Raw genomic sequence first — 19601 nt, 5'->3', positions numbered from 1 at the left:
TTTTCCCTCGGTATGACTGTGAGCGTGAATGGTTGTTTGTCTATGTGCGCCCTGAGACTGGCCGGCAACCAGTTCATGGTGTACTACGCTCCAGCACGATAGGCTCCAGCATGCCCGCAACCTTCGTGATAAGCGGATTAGTAAATTGATTTAATTGATGATATAAAGAAACACAACAGTGCAATATGACACCATATTGCAAGGGTCTCAAACTCCGGTCCTCAATGGTGATGATCAGCTCATCAGCAAGATTGCAGAGGCCCGGTAACGGCCACCTGATTCGTTTGAATCAGGTGTGTTGAAGCAGGGAGAGATGGAAAACACGCAGGAAAGCGGCCCTCAAGGACCGGAGTTTGAGACCCCTGCCATAAAGCGATAAACCGAAAAATAAACAAATTGATTTGTGAACTGACACTATTGGATGAGTGAATTTAGTTTTGAAATGTGGTGCAGATTTTCAGAAATGAGGACACAATGTCAACATGTAACAAGAAAAAAAACAGCAACTATCACCTCACGGACAATTCAACTAATTGCTGAGACCTGAAAGCAATAGTCAGCCACGCAATACTATGCCGTCTTTGTACCTCAGAGATGCTTGACCGTAAAAATTCAAGTAATATGTCATGAAAACCTCACTTAAAATATTGCTCACGTTTCCGGTAACATCACTGCATGGTTGATGTTTCTAACCAAACAATCTGTGTCCAAATCGGTGAAGAATGGACGAGTTGTGATGAATTTATTAAGGCCAAATGGCTACCTGCATACAAGTGAATGGAAGGGATGGCCAGGGACTCCCTGTTAAAGATTAGAGCTAAGTCTGCATGACACACCAAGGCTCTCTCTAGTGGCTATTTATCTTTATGGGTAAAACGGTAGGGAGCAAAAGAGTACTTACGGGACACCCCAATGGGCAAACGACGATGTACCGTAGATAGAATTCAGTACCTGTAAATTGTAAACACCACATCAGATCCATCCCAATTCTCCAACTTATTTTAAATTCTTCTACAATTAAACAGTTGACATCTCTTCTCCACAAGGGCATTCACACCGTCCATGTTAATGCTGCATCTTAAAATATTTCTGTATTTCCCCAACATACGGCCTAAAATTACAGTTTTGTGGAAAGGTTCATTTTAGTACTCCTACATACACTTGAAGTGATAAGTGAAACAGACTGCAGTAGAAAATTATTTTATTTAAATCCTCTTATTTTTCAAGTTTTCAGGTTGAATAGCAACAGTGCAAACGGTAACAAAACAAATGTGTCTAGTCAAGACAAACATGTAGATTTACACAAAAATGACTCCACTGCATTTATAACATGGTCAATGCAATGTCATAAAAACATGCAAATGTTACATTACATTGCCCTAACACTAAGTGATGCAGCAAAGAGAAAATGGGAAAGCTATTGAATCAGGAATGTCAGCGTAGTTTTCACTCCATAACAACTGCCCAAATATTTAACAGTGATGTAGTATTGTTGCAAACTATACTCCATCTACATTTGGCAACAAAATCATTTTAGGCCAGGAGAAAAAAAAGAAGAAAAATCACTGAGGCATTCAGTCAGTCTTCAAGTCATTTTAAATCCATGGAATTGTCATCACATCCCACAGTCCTCTGCAGCTCACGAATGCAAGGTACAATTGACTCACTGTGCAGCTGAGCCATCTTCATCCTGACAACACAAGACTGAGCAATCAGTGTAAAGCGAGACAAAGCAGCAAAAGGCAATATACTGAACTGTCTATATATGCACCCCCCCCCGCAAAAAAAAAAAGTCAAAAGGCTGATGACCACTGATTTAGGTGCCGTAAGCATTTATCACTTGAGAGTTGATTTTTACGTTTGTTATTAGAGTGGTCCGGTTCACATGGTCTGTGCATGGGGAGTCACATAACGGTGCCAGCAGACCAGAAAGCAGTGCGAGAAACTTATTCTGTAGCCTTTATTCACTTCCCGCAGCTGTGTGCATCACCGTCAAAATAAACAGTGACAAAGGCTGGAAGTAAACCCAGCCGCTGGGGGGCAGTGCCCTCCCCTGGGGGTGCACTGTTCCCCAGTGCCGGTCCCAAGCCCGGAGAAATGGGGAGCGTGGCGTCAGGAATGGCATCCGGCGTAAAACTTTTGCCAAGACGACCATGCGAGTTGGTAGGACGGTTTACAGGGGCGGATGGAAATTACTGACTCGCTGTGGCGACCCCTGAATAGGGACGTGCCGAAAGGAGAAGAAGAAGAAAGGCTGGAAGTACACTTTGTGCGCAACTATACTTTGTTACCAATAGGTGGGAGCACTACTTTTTGAACCAGAATGTGTTATTCAAGGGACTACATAAAAGTTATCACGTTGTTTGCCAAATCGGCAGCAATCCACTACCGGAAGCGGTACGCTTTGTCTTTCAGAATAAGGGCGCGATAGAGACGACTCAGGAATTTGCTTTGCAAGAGACTGATCCAAACATTTTTTTCGCAGAAACTTAAAATATTGCTTGAGTACGGAAGAGGATTAGGGCCAATGAAAAAAAAAAAAAAAGGTTGGCAAGATTCTCACTTTAAAGTCAGAATTCTGACTTTAATCTCAGAATTCTGACTTTAAAGTACTTGAGTCTGGACAGAGCTGCTAACGTTAATATGTATCTGTATATTATTGAAAAACGACATCTTATAACACTAATAAATACACTGCTGTAAAAGCCTCCTGTGGTCATCGCTTGTCCACAGGACAAGCATTCATTAGCGCTCATGATTCAATACAAAAAAAAAATGATAAAAATGCGTCTTCGTTGTCCATCTCAACAAAAAGCGATCACGAACACAGATTTATGAGCAATATTTGAAAGAAATGGGACCTACGTGTACATAAAAAAAGTATTATGATATATAATAGTTCAGCTCATGAAAACGGGGAGAAAAAAAAAGCATTGCCATGATATTTTTGTCCAGTTAATAATTATGGATGGACTTTCAGGCTGGTCTTAAACGCTGATGTCTAGCAAGTACAAGTGGACATAATTACATCATGATCGATAGATATGAAATTTGCCTGGCATTAGAACAGCAGCACCGTCATACACGAGCCATTCATTGGAAAACACAAATATTTTTTTTAAGAAATAGCCGAATCAAATGTTAAGTTGTTTCTTATGTGAAACTTGAGGTTAATTTCATCAGGATTTTTTTTTCTTTTTTTAGTTTTCTTCGTATGTTGCGGAAAGTTAAGTTGCAGGTCAACGGTTACAACTTCATACTGAACACTATACTTTGGATTGGCGTCTTGTTCCTGTGGTTTTATTCATTTTTTTTCTCTCTTATGAAATGTTTTTACTGTGTTTGTATTTTTTACCTGTACTCATTTTTAAGTGATCTGTACAGCACTTTGAATAAAAGCGCTCTGATGAAATTATTCAAAAGAAGGGGTTACTTCAAGTTCAAGACATTTTTTTTTTTTTAAATACACAGTGAAACCTCTTGGGTACGCTGGCGGCTCTGGTATTACCTCCTTAGCAGCTCATGTCCTCGACTTGGTGTCGGGCAGTGTTGCTGGAGCGCAGTGAGGCTGTGCGCTGCCATAACGCTGTAACACTGCTCTCGCAGAGCGTTGTGGCTTGCCATGTCCCATTGTGGCAGTTCGCTGGTATACCGCCACGCCAAGAGGGTGTGTTCCAACACAGCATCCCACTCTTTGTTCTGCAGAAGAACTTGGCCCCACTGCTGGCATGTAACCTGGGTGTGAGGCATGAAAAGTTTTAGAATGATGGTAAATGAAGTGCACTTTTATAGTGTTTTGCCAACACTATATTTTATCCAAAGTGCTTCGCAAAGCCTCTTTCTTGAAAATATATGAAGGTCCACAATAGGTCGTGGCCCTCTATTTTTTTATTGTTGGTGTGTTGGGGTTAATCATAGCATGTGTTCGTTAGCTCTCCTGTTTTGCTGATTGGTGGCCCTTGTTCACAACTTAGCCGACAAATCAGTGCAGGGGAGAGTAACTCAATTCGCAGCGAGTTTCAGGTGGGCCACCACCTGCGAAGATTTACCAACACTGTTCAAAAGGACTCAGCTGCTTTCAGTTAATGGCCAATTACTGCTTATCGTTTTTTTCACTGACTAATGAGACAGCCACATGATTTGCATTCCTCCATGATAGCTTTTTCATAGACCACAATCCTGTGCTCGCAGGTATTGCCTGCGGCAGCCAAAAGCGATCCAAGCTGGCCTTTCAAGAACGCTACGTCACGGCTCCGCTTCTGGCAGGCAGAGAAGGAGCAAGGATGTATGTGCGCTTACCTGCCAGGGCCTCTCTGACAGAAAGGACCTGCGAGCTATAATGCAGTGGAACCAACATGGGTTTGTATGCAATGTTTCTTGATATTTCTTCTGACCACCACGATGCAAACAAATGGGTGTTACTCACTTTGAACGCCACTAGGTGGGGGTATGCTTTTCTGTAGCAGTGAGCATCCCTGTTGGAGCCAAAGCGGGAGTATGGAATGGACCTGTACACATTGGCCTTCTTGAGTTGTAAATCCTCTTGAAGATACTTCAGGGCTGAGGTCAGGCTTTTGCGTTCTTGGCTCTGTGGTATAATGAAATACATTTCAGTGAAATTATATTCATTCAATTATAACCATGATAATAAGCTTTTTGAGAAACATCCTCGACCACGAAGAAAAGCCAGAGATAAACTAAAACAAACCTGCTCAACCAAGATGAGGGACCTGATAAGCTGGACGAGCTGGTGTTCTGACATCGGTGCGCAGCTTTCATCCATCTTTTTACACTGCTTCACGTTGCCACGCCATTCGCCATCAGTGGAAAAATCCACTACATGATAATTGATGGTATTACCCGGACATACTGTACAAACGTTGCACCTCACATCTGGTTAAATGAATAACTGTTGACACTTACGTGACTGCGTCGGCCTGGCGTTGGACGTGGAAAGGATTTCGGCCTTTGGAATTGGCGACGGAGGCGAACGCGAATTTAAGATGTCGAGGTAGGACCTCCTCATCCGAGCTGTGGCAAATTGACAAGAATTGGAGAGCAGACACAGTAACATATTCTTAAAAGGCGAGCAGACAAGCTTCGTAACATGCTTACAATGTGGGGTTTGAGAAACTTTTCCGTCCAGTTAAAGTGAAAGTGATTCCACCTCTGACCTACCTTCAATTTTGGGCTGTGGAGTGGGTATTTCTTCCAAGGCACGTCGTGGTTGACAAGCAGCAGCCGCCGCCGCCGCCGCCATGGTGGGACAACTTTGGAGAGGAGTAGCCGCTAGCAAGCGATGCCACCTGAGCACAACTTAAAAACCCACGGGGCGCCCACCGAGCACTCAGTGGTCCAACATATCGTCAAGTCGATCTGTTCAGTTTCAGCGACGCTTTCGAGTTAGCCGACGCGTTTAAAGCGCAACTCTATAGAAAAGAAAACCCGGACTCCCGTCGAAATGTGACTTTAAAATAAACTTGTGTACTCCTCTCAAGACAATACTGTTTAAGCGCCACACGTGATGACGCGCGGGCGCGGTTTGCTGTTTATCGGCATCTGATTGGTGGAGCCGTCTGCACGCGCTGAAGTGGCGCCCAATGAAAATGAAGTGGCTTCCGCTCCAAACTTGGTTGAATGGGGAGGGGCGATAACAAAAAATAAAAATAATAGGCTCACGATCGCCACTCATATTACCACTCCTATTACAGTATATCACATCCAACAGCAGGTAACCTTCGACATTTTACACTATAGTCTGATGTAAGCACACACGCACACAAACATTTTAAATATTTTGGTTTTAATAGGATTGTGAATTACTCCCCCCGCCCCCCCCAAAAAAAATATTCACTATATTGTCATCAGACATCACTGCAATAGATACAAAGTGTTGAGTTAAACTTTCAAGCACAAAGGTGATCCCAAAACAGATGCACAGAAAGGTAAAAATAATTTTCATATAGCTAAAACAACCTTAAAGCAAACATGGCCCAAATTAAATTGGATACATTTTTTGCAGTATATAATATAATTAAAAAAAAAGTGATGAAATATCAAGCAGTCTTAAATGTGGTGAAATTGTAGCATCACTCTCTAACATCTCATATCCTTGCTCTCAGACTGCAAGAGTATAAGAACATTGTCTGTTCACTTTCACAAATATAACCTTGACTTTACTACATTAAATAGATATCCATCACATTTTCTTGCATGTGTGGGGTTTCAATATCATATGCATCAGTGTCAAAACTGCACTGAATGAACTGACTGGAATTACTACTGCAAAACAAGATTGAATCATACAAAAGAACAGTATACAGTATTCATATATTTGTGTGTGTGTGTGTGTGTGTGTGTGTGTGTGTGTGTGTGTGTGTGTGTGTGTGTGTATGTATAATGTACAAGTAAAGGGAGTTCTACTAGGTATACCTGTACATGTATACATACAGTATATCATATAAAGGTCATCAACCTTATGGCTTTGTTATTATACATTGACATAAAAATCAAGTTAACTGAGGACTGCTTTTTAGCGGGTTTTTTTCAGTTAGTTATGTTTGTTGTAATGGCTAAAAACAACTCCTGCAGTAGCCTCAAAAAGTACCAGGGGATTAAAAACAGACTTCTGCTGACTGCATAGGCCACACATGGACCGTAAAAGGAGGAAAGGAAACTCTATTTGCTAAGCAGCGTTTTAAGAGAGCGTGTGAGTGCATTAGCGATGGCTGACATGGTACTAGAATGTCTCACCAAGGCCTTGACACTGTGCTCTCCTGGTGCTCCCACAGTTGCAGCCTCAGCTGCTTTGAGTAAACAGATATAGTTCATAACGACCTCATCTACTTTTGCAACAACCTCTCTCTGTTGGTGTGAGGCTGAGGTACTGAGTCCCTTTACGAGACACATGCAAGCTTCGCAGAGACAACACAGCACTTGGAAACTGCACGTCACAGCTAGCAACATCTCTTCAGGACTGCTGTGCGCCTGCGCCATCCGCCTACATGCCCGGCCTAACTCTTTGGACTCCACTGAGAGGAGTTGCTTGGAATGAGACACTTCCTGCATTGGCATTTGGACACCTCGATCACAGCGACCTATGCTGGACCTCACCAGCGCAATGAGCTCACTGGCATCACGCCGGACATCCATGAAGCCGGAAGGGAAACTGTACATGCGGTCCTTGAGGGCGTTGACTCGGGCCAGGCGGTCGCTAAAGCTCATGTTGTTAAGGACCTCACCGTACAACTGCTCTCCAGCTGCATCCACGGCCGAGCCACAGGGGAAGATGGCTAAAGATGCAGTGCAGTCGTTATCAAGGTTACTCCCACCACGGCTTTGTCTTGGTGTGTCCCACTCACTGTCATCGTCTTCTCCCTCACTTTTACGTTTAAAGAAACAGTAGCTGAAAGGTCCATTGCACCTCCAAGGACTGGTGTCCAGTTTTTGAGAGCTCTTCATTTGTTTATTGTCTTTCTGCAAAGGAAATGCCACAGAAGCCCTTCTGCTGTCGATCCTGGTGCCCGAAGACCAACACGTGGTGTGGGATGATACTGAGCCATGGGAGTAACTCTTGGAGAGTCTCTTTCTTGTTGGCCTTCTATGGACTTTGGTTTCTCCTTGCTGGGGCACAGATGGTGACAAGCGCTGCTGGCTCTGGCTTCTGCTGGGCTTTTCAAACAGAACCTCCACACTACCAGAGCTATTGGTGACATTACTGGAACTGCGTTTTAGTTCCCGGCCTCTTTGCGAGTAATTGTTGAGGGGATCCAATTGTGATGGGATTGACCTGACAGCATGAATGTGGTTCTCATTTGGCCGTGACAGGGTTAAATGGATGGCATCCTGTGTGCATCTAGAGTCACTTGAAGCACTGTTGCTTTGTGCTGGAATTACTGCAAGAGGAGGGGGAGACCGTGGATGAAGTGGTGGGGATGGAGAGGAAATGTCAGCCATGGTACTTGTAGATGCCTGTCTGGTGAAAGCTGAAGGCCCCCTTCCGAGCGACAATTTGTTGAGGTCTGCTCGATGACCACTTAAACAAGAGGCAGAGGGTTGAAGAACTGCGTGTCTTTCCCTTGGGTCTGATCTGCACCATTCATCTGTGTCACCACTTGGTTGGCTTCTTGAACGAGGTGGAGGCCTACCAGTGGTTCCCCCACCCTCATGGCTAATGTAGCTATCTTTTTTATACAGTGACAGGAACTGATGGGGGTCCATTCCGCTCCTCTCAAGCTCACTTTGCAGTCCAGAAAAGGAGCTTCTTCTCTCTGCATTTGCCTGCTTCACATCTAACCTGCCATTAGGGCCCTGAGTATAGATGTCAGGGCTTCCTTTAAGTTTGGCAGGAAGTGTGGCCGAGTGGTAGGACTTTTGATCGCTATTCATCAGCTGCAGTGCATTTGGGTTTACCACATTCGAGCGAACCAATGGGGATGATTTAGAGGATGGCATACATTGGCATCGAGGCATTGTGCTGCCTCGGTTCTTCACCATTTCGACGAGCTGAGGGTTGCTTGTGATGTAGTGACGAGTGTCTTTTTTCACACCGCCCCCCATACCTGCGCTGTGTAACTTTCCACCTTGGTGCATTTGGCTTACAGTTAGGTAGTTGATCAATTGTCTGTATGCGTCACTGCCTTCTTTTTGGGATGGCCCTTTAAAACAGGGCTTTTTGCTTGTTATTGTCTCTTTGTGTTTAGAGGGTGTGGCTGAGGAGGGGCGGCCAGGGTCACCACCAGCAGGAGTGTGAATGTTGGGTAGCATTTTTCGAACGAGGACAGGGTCCGCATGAGGGTGAAAATCCTTTGCTTGGGGGCTCTGTCCAGGTTTAAGTTCTTCATAGTTTAAGACCCTGAGTAATGATGAGGAAGAACTCGAGATTGGGTGCCTTTGTAGGCGTTGGTGTTTCGACTCGATTGCCCCTGGACCAAGCGGCGAGTCGGTCGGGGTGGCACAGACACTGCTGTTTGCACTGCCACCAGCATCCAGTGATGAGCACAGAGAGCCCTGCAGAGAACTGTGGGTTTCACCTTGTAAGTTTGAAATCCTTTTCGCAAGATGGTACTCACACAAACGTGCGACACTTTGCTGTCTTGAAATGGGCTGATGGTCATTCTGTACATCCGATGCTTGTTCTAAACACACCAGTCTGTTGTTTTTATTTGGGGACAGCAACGATGCTACAACTAGATGTTCATCTTGCTCGACAGCTCTGCTATCTGTAGGGCACTCCCCTAGTGTAGCCACACCTAAATGGCTGTCAGATGAAGAGGAAGCAGCATGGGAAATTTGTTGATTGTCACTGGGGTGGCTGTGTGGATCATGGTCCTGAGCATGTGACTCTTCATCCAGAAGCAAGTTGTGTCTTCTTTGGCTTCTGCCTCGATCACAGAATGAAGTACGCTGATTATTATCGAGATGAATGGTTCCATGACTCCCACGTCGGTACCCTTCCCTTGTGCTAAACGTGTTATACTTCCCGCTTGAGTCGGCAGACTTTTTGTGATGCTTGCCTCCTGGCGTTGTGGAACTCGGCCGCTGAAGAGTTGAAGAGAGGTTTGTCTCTCTCAGGAAGTCTGGCTGTAATGATGCTCCTGCGTCCAAATGCGGGCTCCGTCTTGGAGGGACGGCAGGTGGTCGAAGGTGCTGTGGACTACGAGACTTCTTCAGGGTATTTCCTTCAGTGCTGGGTGAAACAGGGAACGCGGTTTTCTCCTCAAGTAAAGGCTGGTACCCCTCCCTCGTAGCCACCAGGAAGCGCATGTGGCTCTCACTGAGTCGATGACAAGCGGCCAGCTCAGAGAGTTCTGTCATTTCCGAGGAGTTTGTCTCATTTCCGGAGTCCGAAGAAGACTGTGGGCTGAAGCCCCGAGATGTGTAAACCCCTACAAAATAAGTTGAGAGCGAGGATTTTACACAGGTGGCACATACAGAAATGATTGACGAGTCTGAATATGAATCAACAGACCTGGATTGTTCCTGCTGGGTGGTGGACGAGGTAGTGGAGGCCTCTGTTCAGAGACAGACAATGCTTCAATTGCATGCAGAGTGTTGACGACTGTATTCTCCAGCTGTCTCTTTTCCTCCGCTCCTCCCTCTTCTTGAGTAGGTACCGCATCAATTAATGAGACTGGAATATCATCATTGTCGTGTGGGCTCAGAAGCTTTCCCTCAGGCACCACGTCCTCATCTGAACTGTCACGAAAGCCTGGTGGCGGGGCTGCAATTGCGAGGTTGAGCGTCTGAAGCAGCGAGTCGTCCTCATCTTCATCAACCGCGTCATCCCCCTCAGGTGGAGGCAGCGATGTGAGGTCGATGATGTCATCGGTAGGTCCAGAAAGCATGAGAAAAGAAGCTTTGCCCGCTGCAGTGGCCACTCCTTCGCCGGCTTCTGTGTCACCCACTGGTGTTCCTCCAGCGGAGTCTTCTTCACAAGAAGCCTCGTCCTCATCCTCTCCATCGTCTGTTGTGTCACGATAAAACAGATCTCTTAACAGTGGCTCCTCACTCCCTTCCCCACTTATTATGTTGCTATAGACATGTGTCAGATCACTGAAATGAAATGACCCCCTGTCCTGTGCCCCAAAGTCGGCATTGTGCGAGTAGGTTGGTCTGCGCTCAGCTACCTCAGGACTCTCCTGAAGCCGTTCATAGACTAACTCTCGAGGTTTGCTCAAAGGTGGGTCTGCTCCAAAAATAAATGACACTTTGGCACTCCGAGGTGAGTCTTGAGGTTTGTGTCTGGTCGAGGGGGGAAGAGGAGGTGGCACCGGACTCTGGGTCAGAAGATCTCTGTCAGGGTTCTGGGATTGATGGAAGAAGGGATAGAAGTTGTTTTCTTTCTGCCCATTGTCTGCGTATTGAGAGTCCCTGTAGAGGTCCGGCTGGCTCTGTGATAGCTCCTCGCTGTCCCCAAAAGATGTGCTGTATGGCCACTCAAGGACATGATCCTCACCTATAGATGAAAGTTTCACGATTCATGTGATTATGAAGCAGTGCCTGTAGCTCATGACAATCATTTGAATATTTTAAGGAAGTAGTATTACAGTGTAGAAATTTGATTTTAAGTTTACATTTTTGGACACACAAAAAGGATGTAGTGAAAAAAAAATGACACATTGCTTAATAAAGTAATAAAACGATTAGCTATGAATATAATCTATACCGCTGAAAACTGCAGCCTCAATCTCAAATAGTATTTGTCATTTTTCATCAGACAAGTGGCACTTAAAATTTTATGAAAATTATGACTAGTCTATGTTTTGCTTTGCAATCAAGACTTACTGTTATCATCCCCCCCAGAGTTGCTGCAGTGGACCATATTGAAGATAGATCTCCTTGAGTCCACAAGGAGGCGATAGTAGCCTGCTGTCAGACAGGCCAGGTTCATTGCGTCACTTGACTCCATGATGAGGGTGATGGGCTTTTACAGGACAAAATTGAAGAAACAAGGAAAGAAGAGGCAAAACTGAAACAAATGATTAAAACCACAGGACTTGCACAGAAGTCTGTTTTTAGGCTGACACTGCTCACCCGGACATCCAGAACATGCAGCTCCAACCGGACATTGTTTTGATCCTCGGTGAGGATTTCAATTCGATTTACGTGGCTGAAGTCAGCCAAGAGGGCCACTAGGTTGGTCCGTGCATTGATGACATGACTGATACCATAACGAGGACCCACCAACAACGTCACCTCGGTTTGTTTCTCACCTTGCTGCAAAAAGTTGAGTGGAAGTAAATTCAAACGCCCAAACTGTTTTCTTTTAGCAAAAAAATACAAATTCAATCTTAAAATAATCCAAAACTGATCGACTCACCAAAAGTATTGATTTAAACTCTCTTCCGCCATAAAGTTGAAGCTCACTGAGGTACCTTAGATAATGCACCTTGGCCTGCAAAGCAGTCAGCTGGAAAGAAAATAAATGTTTATCTCCACAAACTCGGATGCATCATATTCTTATACCATGTGGTTAAACACTTTCCTTTTGCATGATACATTGTCAAGGGATTTAAAAAGTACTTCTCCGTAAAGCGTTTGCCTTGGCAAACATTGAAATCATATCCACGGATGTGAAGTGTTCATCTTATAATTTGCACTTTTTCTGCAAATCTTTGCCACCACTGTGAATGACTTCATAAAATTGCACAGGCATGGGAGGCTCAATGGGAGACATTTTACAGAGGAGCGCACAGTGCATAACGCACATTATAGTCGTGACTGCATGTGGCTTCTGCAGTTACACACAGAGCCACATGATGACAGGCTAAAATTCTCAAAGATGGTGGCTGAATAGACTACGTTATTAAGACACCACATGCTGCCTATTATCATCTGGCCCTTTATCTATTTATTTTCCACCATGCATCCTATTCGCAGTGATAGGGATGCAGAAGCCATACCTGGCTGAATTAGGATGGGGGTGGCTATCACCAGACAGATAGCGACATACAGTACAACCATTCACTCTTACTCTCGCAACTCAATTAGTTATATACCTGGATCTGTTTTGGGGTTGTATGAGGAAGCCAGAGTACTTGGAGAGAGCCCACAGAAGCATGGAAACATTATGTAAACTCTATACAGAAAGGAGGCCTACACAATCTGATTTGGCTCAAAACCAAGGCCCAACAAAGATTCAAACCTTGGACCATCTTGATTAGGTAGCAGTGTTAACCATGATGGTGTAGTGTTCCACTCGCCTGACTTGTCTGCGGGCAGCATGGGATCGGTTCCCACTCAGTGACGGTGTGAATGTGGGTGTGTATGGTTGTTCGTCTCTGTATGTGTCCTGCGACTGACTGACGACCATTTCAGAGGGTAGTCCGCCTTTCGGGCCAAAGTCAGCCGTGATAGGCTTCTGCAACTCCCGCAATCAACCTCAGGATCAGCGGTGTTGAAAATGAATGAATGAATCTGCTCCCTACTCCTGTTAGTCAGTGTTGACATACTCTGGATTTGACCTGGCCAAACTAGGAATTCACGTTTGTGCATTTTAACACTGGACCAAAAGCTGCCCCTGTGGTTAAAGTTGCTGACAGGGATTGGAACATATTTTGTTGTACTGGTTACAGACACCGTTCCACGACCGGTATGACATTGAACCGATACAGTTTATTGATTTGTCTTTTGTTTTTCCATAGTCATTTTAATAACACTTGGGATGCTTTTTGGTACATGCAGATTTATTTTTTAATTGCTGAATTGAAAGGCGGCACGGTGTGTGAATGGTTAGCACTTCCGCCTCACAGTGCAGATGTGCAGGTTTTGATTCCAGCCTTCCTGTGTGGAGTTTGCATGTTCTCCCTGTGCCTGCGTGGGTTTTCTCCGGGTACTCCGGTTTCCTCCCACCTTTTAAAAACATGCATGGCGGGTTAATGGAACAGTCTAAATTGTTCCTAGGTGTGTGTGGGAGCGCGAATGGTTGTTTGTCTAAGTGTGCCCTGTGAATAGTTCAGGGTGTCCGACGCCTACTGCCCGAAGACAACTGGAATCGGCTCCAGCACGCCTGCGACCCTCGTGAGTAGAAGCGAATTACAAAATGGATGGATGGATGCTGAATTGAAAGTTCCTTTTCCAGCAGACGGGGACACATTTATTTTAACAGTCTTGGATCCCTTGCTTTTGTGTCCATCAGTTAAAATGTTCACATTCACCCTAAATAAATAAATAAATAAATAAAAGTAATAATAATATGATCAAAATCTCCCCATAGTTTGAACACACCATTCATACTTAAAGTGATTTTGGAGGAAGTAGCTAACACGCCTTCTGAGAGAAAGATCACCTGTTATGAAGTCACACGCAGATAAAAAATAGCTGTGGAGTGTGCTTCCTCAAGCTACATGCATGAGCATTTTAGGTGGAGCACAACAAAGTGAGTTCATTTGGCATGGGTTGGAACCTTTACAAGGGTGAGTGGAGAAGCAGGTCTATTTTTGGCCACTGCGTCAGAAAACAAGACAGTGAGTTTATGTGCGTGTGTCAGAAGTTTGCTAACAAGGGCAAAGAAATAAAGAGCGCCTGTTACTTTTTTCCCAGGAGGCACGAGGTTCTGGTTGGTTTTGAGGATGTGTGTCAGAGCTTTTTTGATGTTTTTCTCCTTCGTGCTGGTCAGCACAGCAGGAGGCAGGAACAGCGACAGGCCCCACTCCTTTCTGTTGAGGGGCACAAGGCATCCTTAGAGCAAGCGACTTCTACTGGACTCAATAAGACGCCATGCACTAATGCGAGTTGAAGCATAAATACCCTGCTGAAAAATACAGCATGGTCCAGCATAGGTGCAAGCCAGTGTAACCAACATCTGCTGTTTTTGTTGTGTTTTCGGGCTGGTCTTGCTCTGCTGTTGCCCCTGCCCACCAGCATGCCTATCTGGCGGCACCAGCAAGACATGCTGGTCTTCCTGGGCGGCTGTGGCTCACTTGGCAGAGCGAGTATCCCAGTGACCAAAGGTTTGTCTGTTGTCGATTTGTGTTATTCATGTACTGTTTGTTACTGTATGATCGATGTTTACTCCAGCATTTTGTATGTAGCAATTGTTGTTTCAATAAAGTTGAGCTGAGCTACCTATGAGAGCTTTGACCTCCTCAGACTGGCTCTTTTTGACTCCCTTTTGTGCCCAGCCGCCTCTGCCTCATTTCCTTGACCATATATTGCAATACATTGTGACAGTTATTATATGTGCAATGACATAATTTCCTCCCTAGATCATAGCACATACTAAGTGTCTAATTAGATTATTCTGATTCCATGCCCAATTATGCTAAGAACTCCTCCAGGCCCTATAAATACATATACGGGGATTGCTATGATTTGCTGTGGTGCGTTATTCAGCATTATAGTCCTCTGTTAATTCTGTCCATTGTCTCTCCCTATTTTCTGTTGCTGTTTCTCAAACCAATAGAGACAGATGGCTGCCTTACACGGAGCCTTGGTTATGTTTAACAACTGTTCTTTCGACAGGATTTTCTCCGTTGTTCTACCTTTAGCAAAGAGCCTCTTCATGTTAGCTTCTCTTGCCTCTCCATAGGGAAAACACCTTGATATTATTTATCGTGTGCATTGCATGCTTATTTATGAAAGTTAATTTCAGTTCAACTGTTGCTTTGATATTGTGACAATGTATCAGTAGCACACAATTTCTGAGGAAATGATATGCTCTAGTTAACCAATTTTACTCTCAGAAGAATGCTTCTTGCAGGAATAGATGATCTGGCATACGAAATTTTTTATTTTTTATTTTTTTTATCCTCGCTTTTTGGAAATGAATAGCTACATGTTATGTTACCAGTCACAGCACACACAATCACACACTTACTGGATATATTTTAGCGAGACCTTCTGGCTTTGCTTGGTTGTCAAGGTGAGAATGTACATTTGCAGTGCTGCCAGGCGCAGCACTGCGTCATACTTGAGCTCTGAGCCGAATCGCTCCAGCACCACATCATTGCAACTCTGCAAGAGGAGAAGCAAGTAGAGTGTATTCAGATGTCTTACAAGGAAAGGTCCACTCAACTAATTACCAGCTGTACTCTACAGGGAAGAAATGTGTACATTAATTACAGCAATATAGTGGGGAAGCGATATCGGACCCTCACTCCATTCTCGTCTACTTAGTCACTAAAAGGCATTCATGAAACTTGACACATAATGCCCCTTTTAAAGAAGATGGCCAAACAAATCTTACTCAAGGCGCATTATGGGCTAATACTGCATTCCTATAAGGATGAAGAATGATGGCAAAATGTCCCACCTGCACATAGAGGTATTCGAATGCCACAGCATCTCTCCGCAGCAGCTCCACTGGGTCGCGGGGCATAAAGCTGACTCGAAAGAAACACTTCATCTTATCACAACCAGGCTTGCGAGTCACCTAAAGAGTGAATTAGAAGGGCGAAGGGGCACGGGGGGGTCAGTTGGGGGAGGGTTGTTGTAGGTCGGTTATGGTGGAAAGACGATGCGGAATGAGATTAATGTGACGGCAGAGACTGAGCAAAAGCTGCATTGAGTATTAGACGAGGAATTGGTGAGGAAAAAGACTTTTCAGGAAGGTGATTTTCAAGCACTCCTCAAATAAGGCCAAATGTGGTGACTGCGCCCACTTGAAGTGAAAATGTTCTCCCATCAGCCTTAAATGTGCAGAGAGAGAGAGAGAGAGAGAGAGAGAGAGAGAGAGAGAGAGAGAGAGAGAGAGAGAGAGAGCATTAGGGAGAAACGGTCAGTGAGTCAAGCAGGATATTTGACCTGAGCAAGCATCTCTTGTTCATGCAGCAAAAGCAGTCGGTTTCCGGAGCCTTCTGTCCTCTCCTCCAACATGAGAGAGAAATGTTCGATGCATTTGATGGAGAGTTTCTCTTGCAGGGTCAAGATCACATCCTGCACACATGGAGAAAGTCTTGTTTTCTGTGAGGGTGCAAAGCAACATGCATGATCGCATACAACAAACAATCATTGACTTATTGCAGCGACGTCTCAAACCTTTTTAGACCACAGACCACCTTCTCACAAAGACCTTTTTTGATGGATAATTTGCTGCCAAGATCAACATGTTTTTACCATGCGTCTTGGTACAAATCCCTGTTTTGACTGCCTTTGAGTCTTCGCATAACATACACCATAGCGAGACCTGCGGCCCAAATCTGTATCGAACACAAGATCTCTGTTGCAGTTGGATGTTTCATGCTTCCGAGATCTTGCATTGAAGAGATTCCAACACACTGGGAATTCCTGTCTTTGTACATACATGTCAGTCTATGTGCATCATATAAGACCTACGGGATTTAATAACTTGAGGATTTGGGAGAGTACTGTTTAGGTCTCACAGTTAACCACCAAAAAAAAAAAAATGTTCAGAAATATTCACCAAAATCATGAATACTGAAAGAATGAGCTTGTGCCAGTGTAGTCACAATGTACTTACTTGGTGTGGAATCAGAGCTTGTTTAATTGAGCACAAAGCTAATATATTTGCTGGAAGCCATGACTTATTTTGCTGCAAGAATGGCAACAGATTTTGAACCTTTTGAAATGCATGGAAGATCATTTATTTGTTCTGCCTGTCACTATACACTACTAACAAAGCTCGAGAAAGAAACATATTTATGATTGATATCCATCCATCCATCTATTTTCCGATCCACTTATCCTCACAAGGGTCGCGGGGCGTGCTGGAGCCTATTCCAGCTATCCTCGGGCAGTAGGTGGGGTACACCCCAAACTGGTTGCCAGCCAATCGCAGGGCACACACAGACAAACAACCATTCACACTCACAAGCACACCGAGGGGCAATCTGGAGTTTTCCCTTAAGCTATCATGCATGTTTCTGGAAGGTGGGAGGAAAACGGAGGAGCCGGAGAAAACCCAGACAGGCTTGGGGAGAACATACAAACTCCACACAGGAAGGCTGAGGCCAGAATCGAACCCTGCACTTCATGAAATCTAATTTCAACAATAATACACTGACAATAATAATGATTAAAGGGACCCTCATTGAGGAAAACATCAGCCCTCATTGAATCGCTCTGGACTTAAGTTAAACTCTGTCTGCAGATTTTAACCAGGATCTATGGCAGTCTGCCTCTGGAGCAATGGCTTCTTTCCAGCTTTGGTTGCGGTGTGGCCGTTAACATCCTTGTGGCTTTTCATGCTTGGCTATGAGACGTCAACTTCCACAGAAATCGATCCTGGTCCGAGGACTACGAACACCAGCCCTTCTGCCTCCCGCAGAGGACAGTCAGCGGCGGTACAGTCTAAAACGCTTATGCAAATAGTGTCATCTAATGCCGGAAAACCATGATCAATCATCCCCAAAATTCATCCACACATCTCTACTCATGCCCACTTCAACCGCTGAAAATATCAGAGTGATCGCTCCAATGTTTTTGATTTTACTGACGTTGAGCGTAAGGTAAGCTCTTATGAAGGAAAGGCTTCAGAGCCATAAAAGCCAAAATATTGGGGCAATAGTTTTGATAATTTCAGACCAAAATTCAAGACAATCTATATTTATGCCCACTTCAACCTTTGAAAAAAATCACAACAATTGTCACAATATTTTGGATTATATGGACATTAAGCCCTTTCTCTACAGTGAGGGCCTACAAGGTAAAGGCTTCACATCCCTTAAAATAATGGGGCAATAGTTTTCAAATTTTCGGATCATAATTCATGACCACCTGTTCTCATGCCCATTTTAATCTCTGAAAATATCAAAACAATCAACCCAAGATTTTGGATTTTATGTACATTAAGCCTTTTCTCGATATAGTGAGCTTTGAGGAAAAAAAGGCTTCACTTACATAAAATCCAAGATATCGGATATTTGATCAAGATTAAAGTGAGTCATTTGCAGTGTCTCTTTTTAGATCCATTCTTGCAGTTGAGAGAACACAGCCGCTGCGGAAGCATCTCATTTTGTGAACCAATGACTAAACACACCTTGATGGAGGTACTGCTGTCAAAGCGGAAAGACTTGGTCTGCCCATTCTCCAGGTAGACCTTCAGGACATTTGGCATGAACAAAAGAGAGTTGTCCTTCACTGGGTTCTGTAAAGTGACAATATGCAGACGTTAAATTTGTGATTGAATTAGATCTGGCAAATTGTTACTGTATAGAGGCCATACATTGATTGTGTGTGTGTGTGTGTGTGTGTGTGTGTGTGTGTGTGTGTGTGTGTGTGTGTCTGAGAGAGAGGGAGAGAGCGAGCTCACTGGAACCTGGCCGTTTATGATGACCTCCTCGGCAAAGCGCACTTTGACTGGATTGGACTTGAGCATGGCTTTTTTAGCTGCACTGATGAACGCCGATTTAGGGGACTAGGGGCAAACGTCCAAGAACAGAGTAAGTGAAAAAAGAGGGGATGAAGTACAGAGGGAGGGAAGGGTTGGTGCAGAAAAGCATAAACGCAAGCCAAAGTAAAAATGAAACAAATAGTTTATGGAGCACAACTGATGATTGATGCAAATGTATGTATCCCATAAATGTTGGGGTGTTAACAAAAAGGAGCTGATGCACTCACTGGATAAGGTTGGACAACAGTCAACAGAATGGATTCTTTGCAGCTCCTGAAGCAGCGAGAGAGGAAAAAAAGCAAATCCCAGTGACATAAAGACCAAAGAAGAGCACGGAAAAAGAGAACGTGAAGATTTTGACTGGGAATGGACTGACATCACACATGCTTAAAAGCAGAGGACACAAAAGCCCTGTTCACACGGCACACATTTGGTCCGACGCTGCACCGAAATATTTTGTTGCGATGTATTTTACACCGGAGCAAATTTTGTGGAGCGGTCACACGTGCAAAGCCGCTGAGCGTGACAGCTCCGACGCAGCGTCAGAGCAGCTCCACTTGCGGTCACACGTGCAGTTTCTGCTGCGGACCAAAACGACAGGAATGCGGAAGTAAAACAGGTTCGGGTCGGGTCGGGCTTCTCTCTCGCGGACTTTTATTTATTTTTCTTTTAATAAATATTATGGCGGACACTATTCTGTCCTTGTTCAGAATAGATCCACTTGTCGGCAGTCGTGGAATAAAGACGTGTTTACAGTCAATCGTGTGTGCTCCTTATGACTGCCACAATATATGTTTTAAAAAATGTA

The 19601-nt window shown here is 44.4% G+C and overlaps 2 protein-coding genes across 3 annotated transcripts in view; both read right to left on the bottom strand.

Annotated features, from left to right (window-relative positions):
- Window positions 1-1184: 1184 nt before the first annotated feature.
- LOC109514931 (uncharacterized) lies at window positions 1185-5569 on the bottom strand. The gene is made up of 6 exons (XM_019868397.1): window positions 5179-5569; window positions 4924-5031; window positions 4709-4836; window positions 4427-4588; window positions 3509-3735; window positions 1185-1690 (listed from the first exon to the last, which is right to left on the bottom strand). The coding sequence occupies exons 1-6, from the start codon at window positions 5258-5260 to the stop codon at window positions 1591-1593; spliced, it is 807 nt and encodes a 268-aa protein (XP_019723956.1). The 5' UTR covers window positions 5261-5569; the 3' UTR covers window positions 1185-1590.
- A 254-nt stretch (window positions 5570-5823) lies between these two features.
- The window catches only part of LOC109515042 (FERM and PDZ domain-containing protein 4-like), a 30731-nt gene continuing 16953 nt past the window's right edge, over window positions 5824-19601 (bottom strand). Inside the window, exons 5-16 of one of the 2 annotated variants that reach the window (XM_019868604.1) lie at window positions 19021-19066; window positions 18713-18817; window positions 18440-18547; window positions 16246-16377; window positions 15755-15874; window positions 15320-15456; window positions 14033-14159; window positions 11822-11911; window positions 11536-11718; window positions 11287-11425; window positions 9971-10957; window positions 5824-9887 (exon numbers count right to left, since the gene is read on the bottom strand). In XM_019868604.1, the coding sequence (XP_019724163.1) occupies window positions 6679-9887; window positions 9971-10957; window positions 11287-11425; window positions 11536-11718; window positions 11822-11911; window positions 14033-14159; window positions 15320-15456; window positions 15755-15874; window positions 16246-16377; window positions 18440-18547; window positions 18713-18817; window positions 19021-19066 (5383 nt within the window). In that variant the 3' untranslated portion in view covers window positions 5824-6678. The remainder of the gene's footprint in view (window positions 9888-9970; window positions 10958-11286; window positions 11426-11535; window positions 11719-11821; window positions 11912-14032; window positions 14160-15319; window positions 15457-15754; window positions 15875-16245; window positions 16378-18439; window positions 18548-18712; window positions 18818-19020; window positions 19067-19601) is intronic. The other variant, XM_019868605.1, reaches the window with a different exon arrangement.

The sequence above is a fragment of the Hippocampus comes genome, unplaced genomic scaffold (assembly GCF_001891065.2).
Source record: "Hippocampus comes isolate QL1 unplaced genomic scaffold, H_comes_QL1_v1.1 scaffold41, whole genome shotgun sequence".
Lineage (NCBI taxonomy): Eukaryota > Metazoa > Chordata > Actinopteri > Syngnathiformes > Syngnathidae > Hippocampus > Hippocampus comes.
The sequence above is the reverse complement of the archived record's forward strand: the minus strand, read 5'-3'. Positions and strand labels throughout refer to the sequence as shown.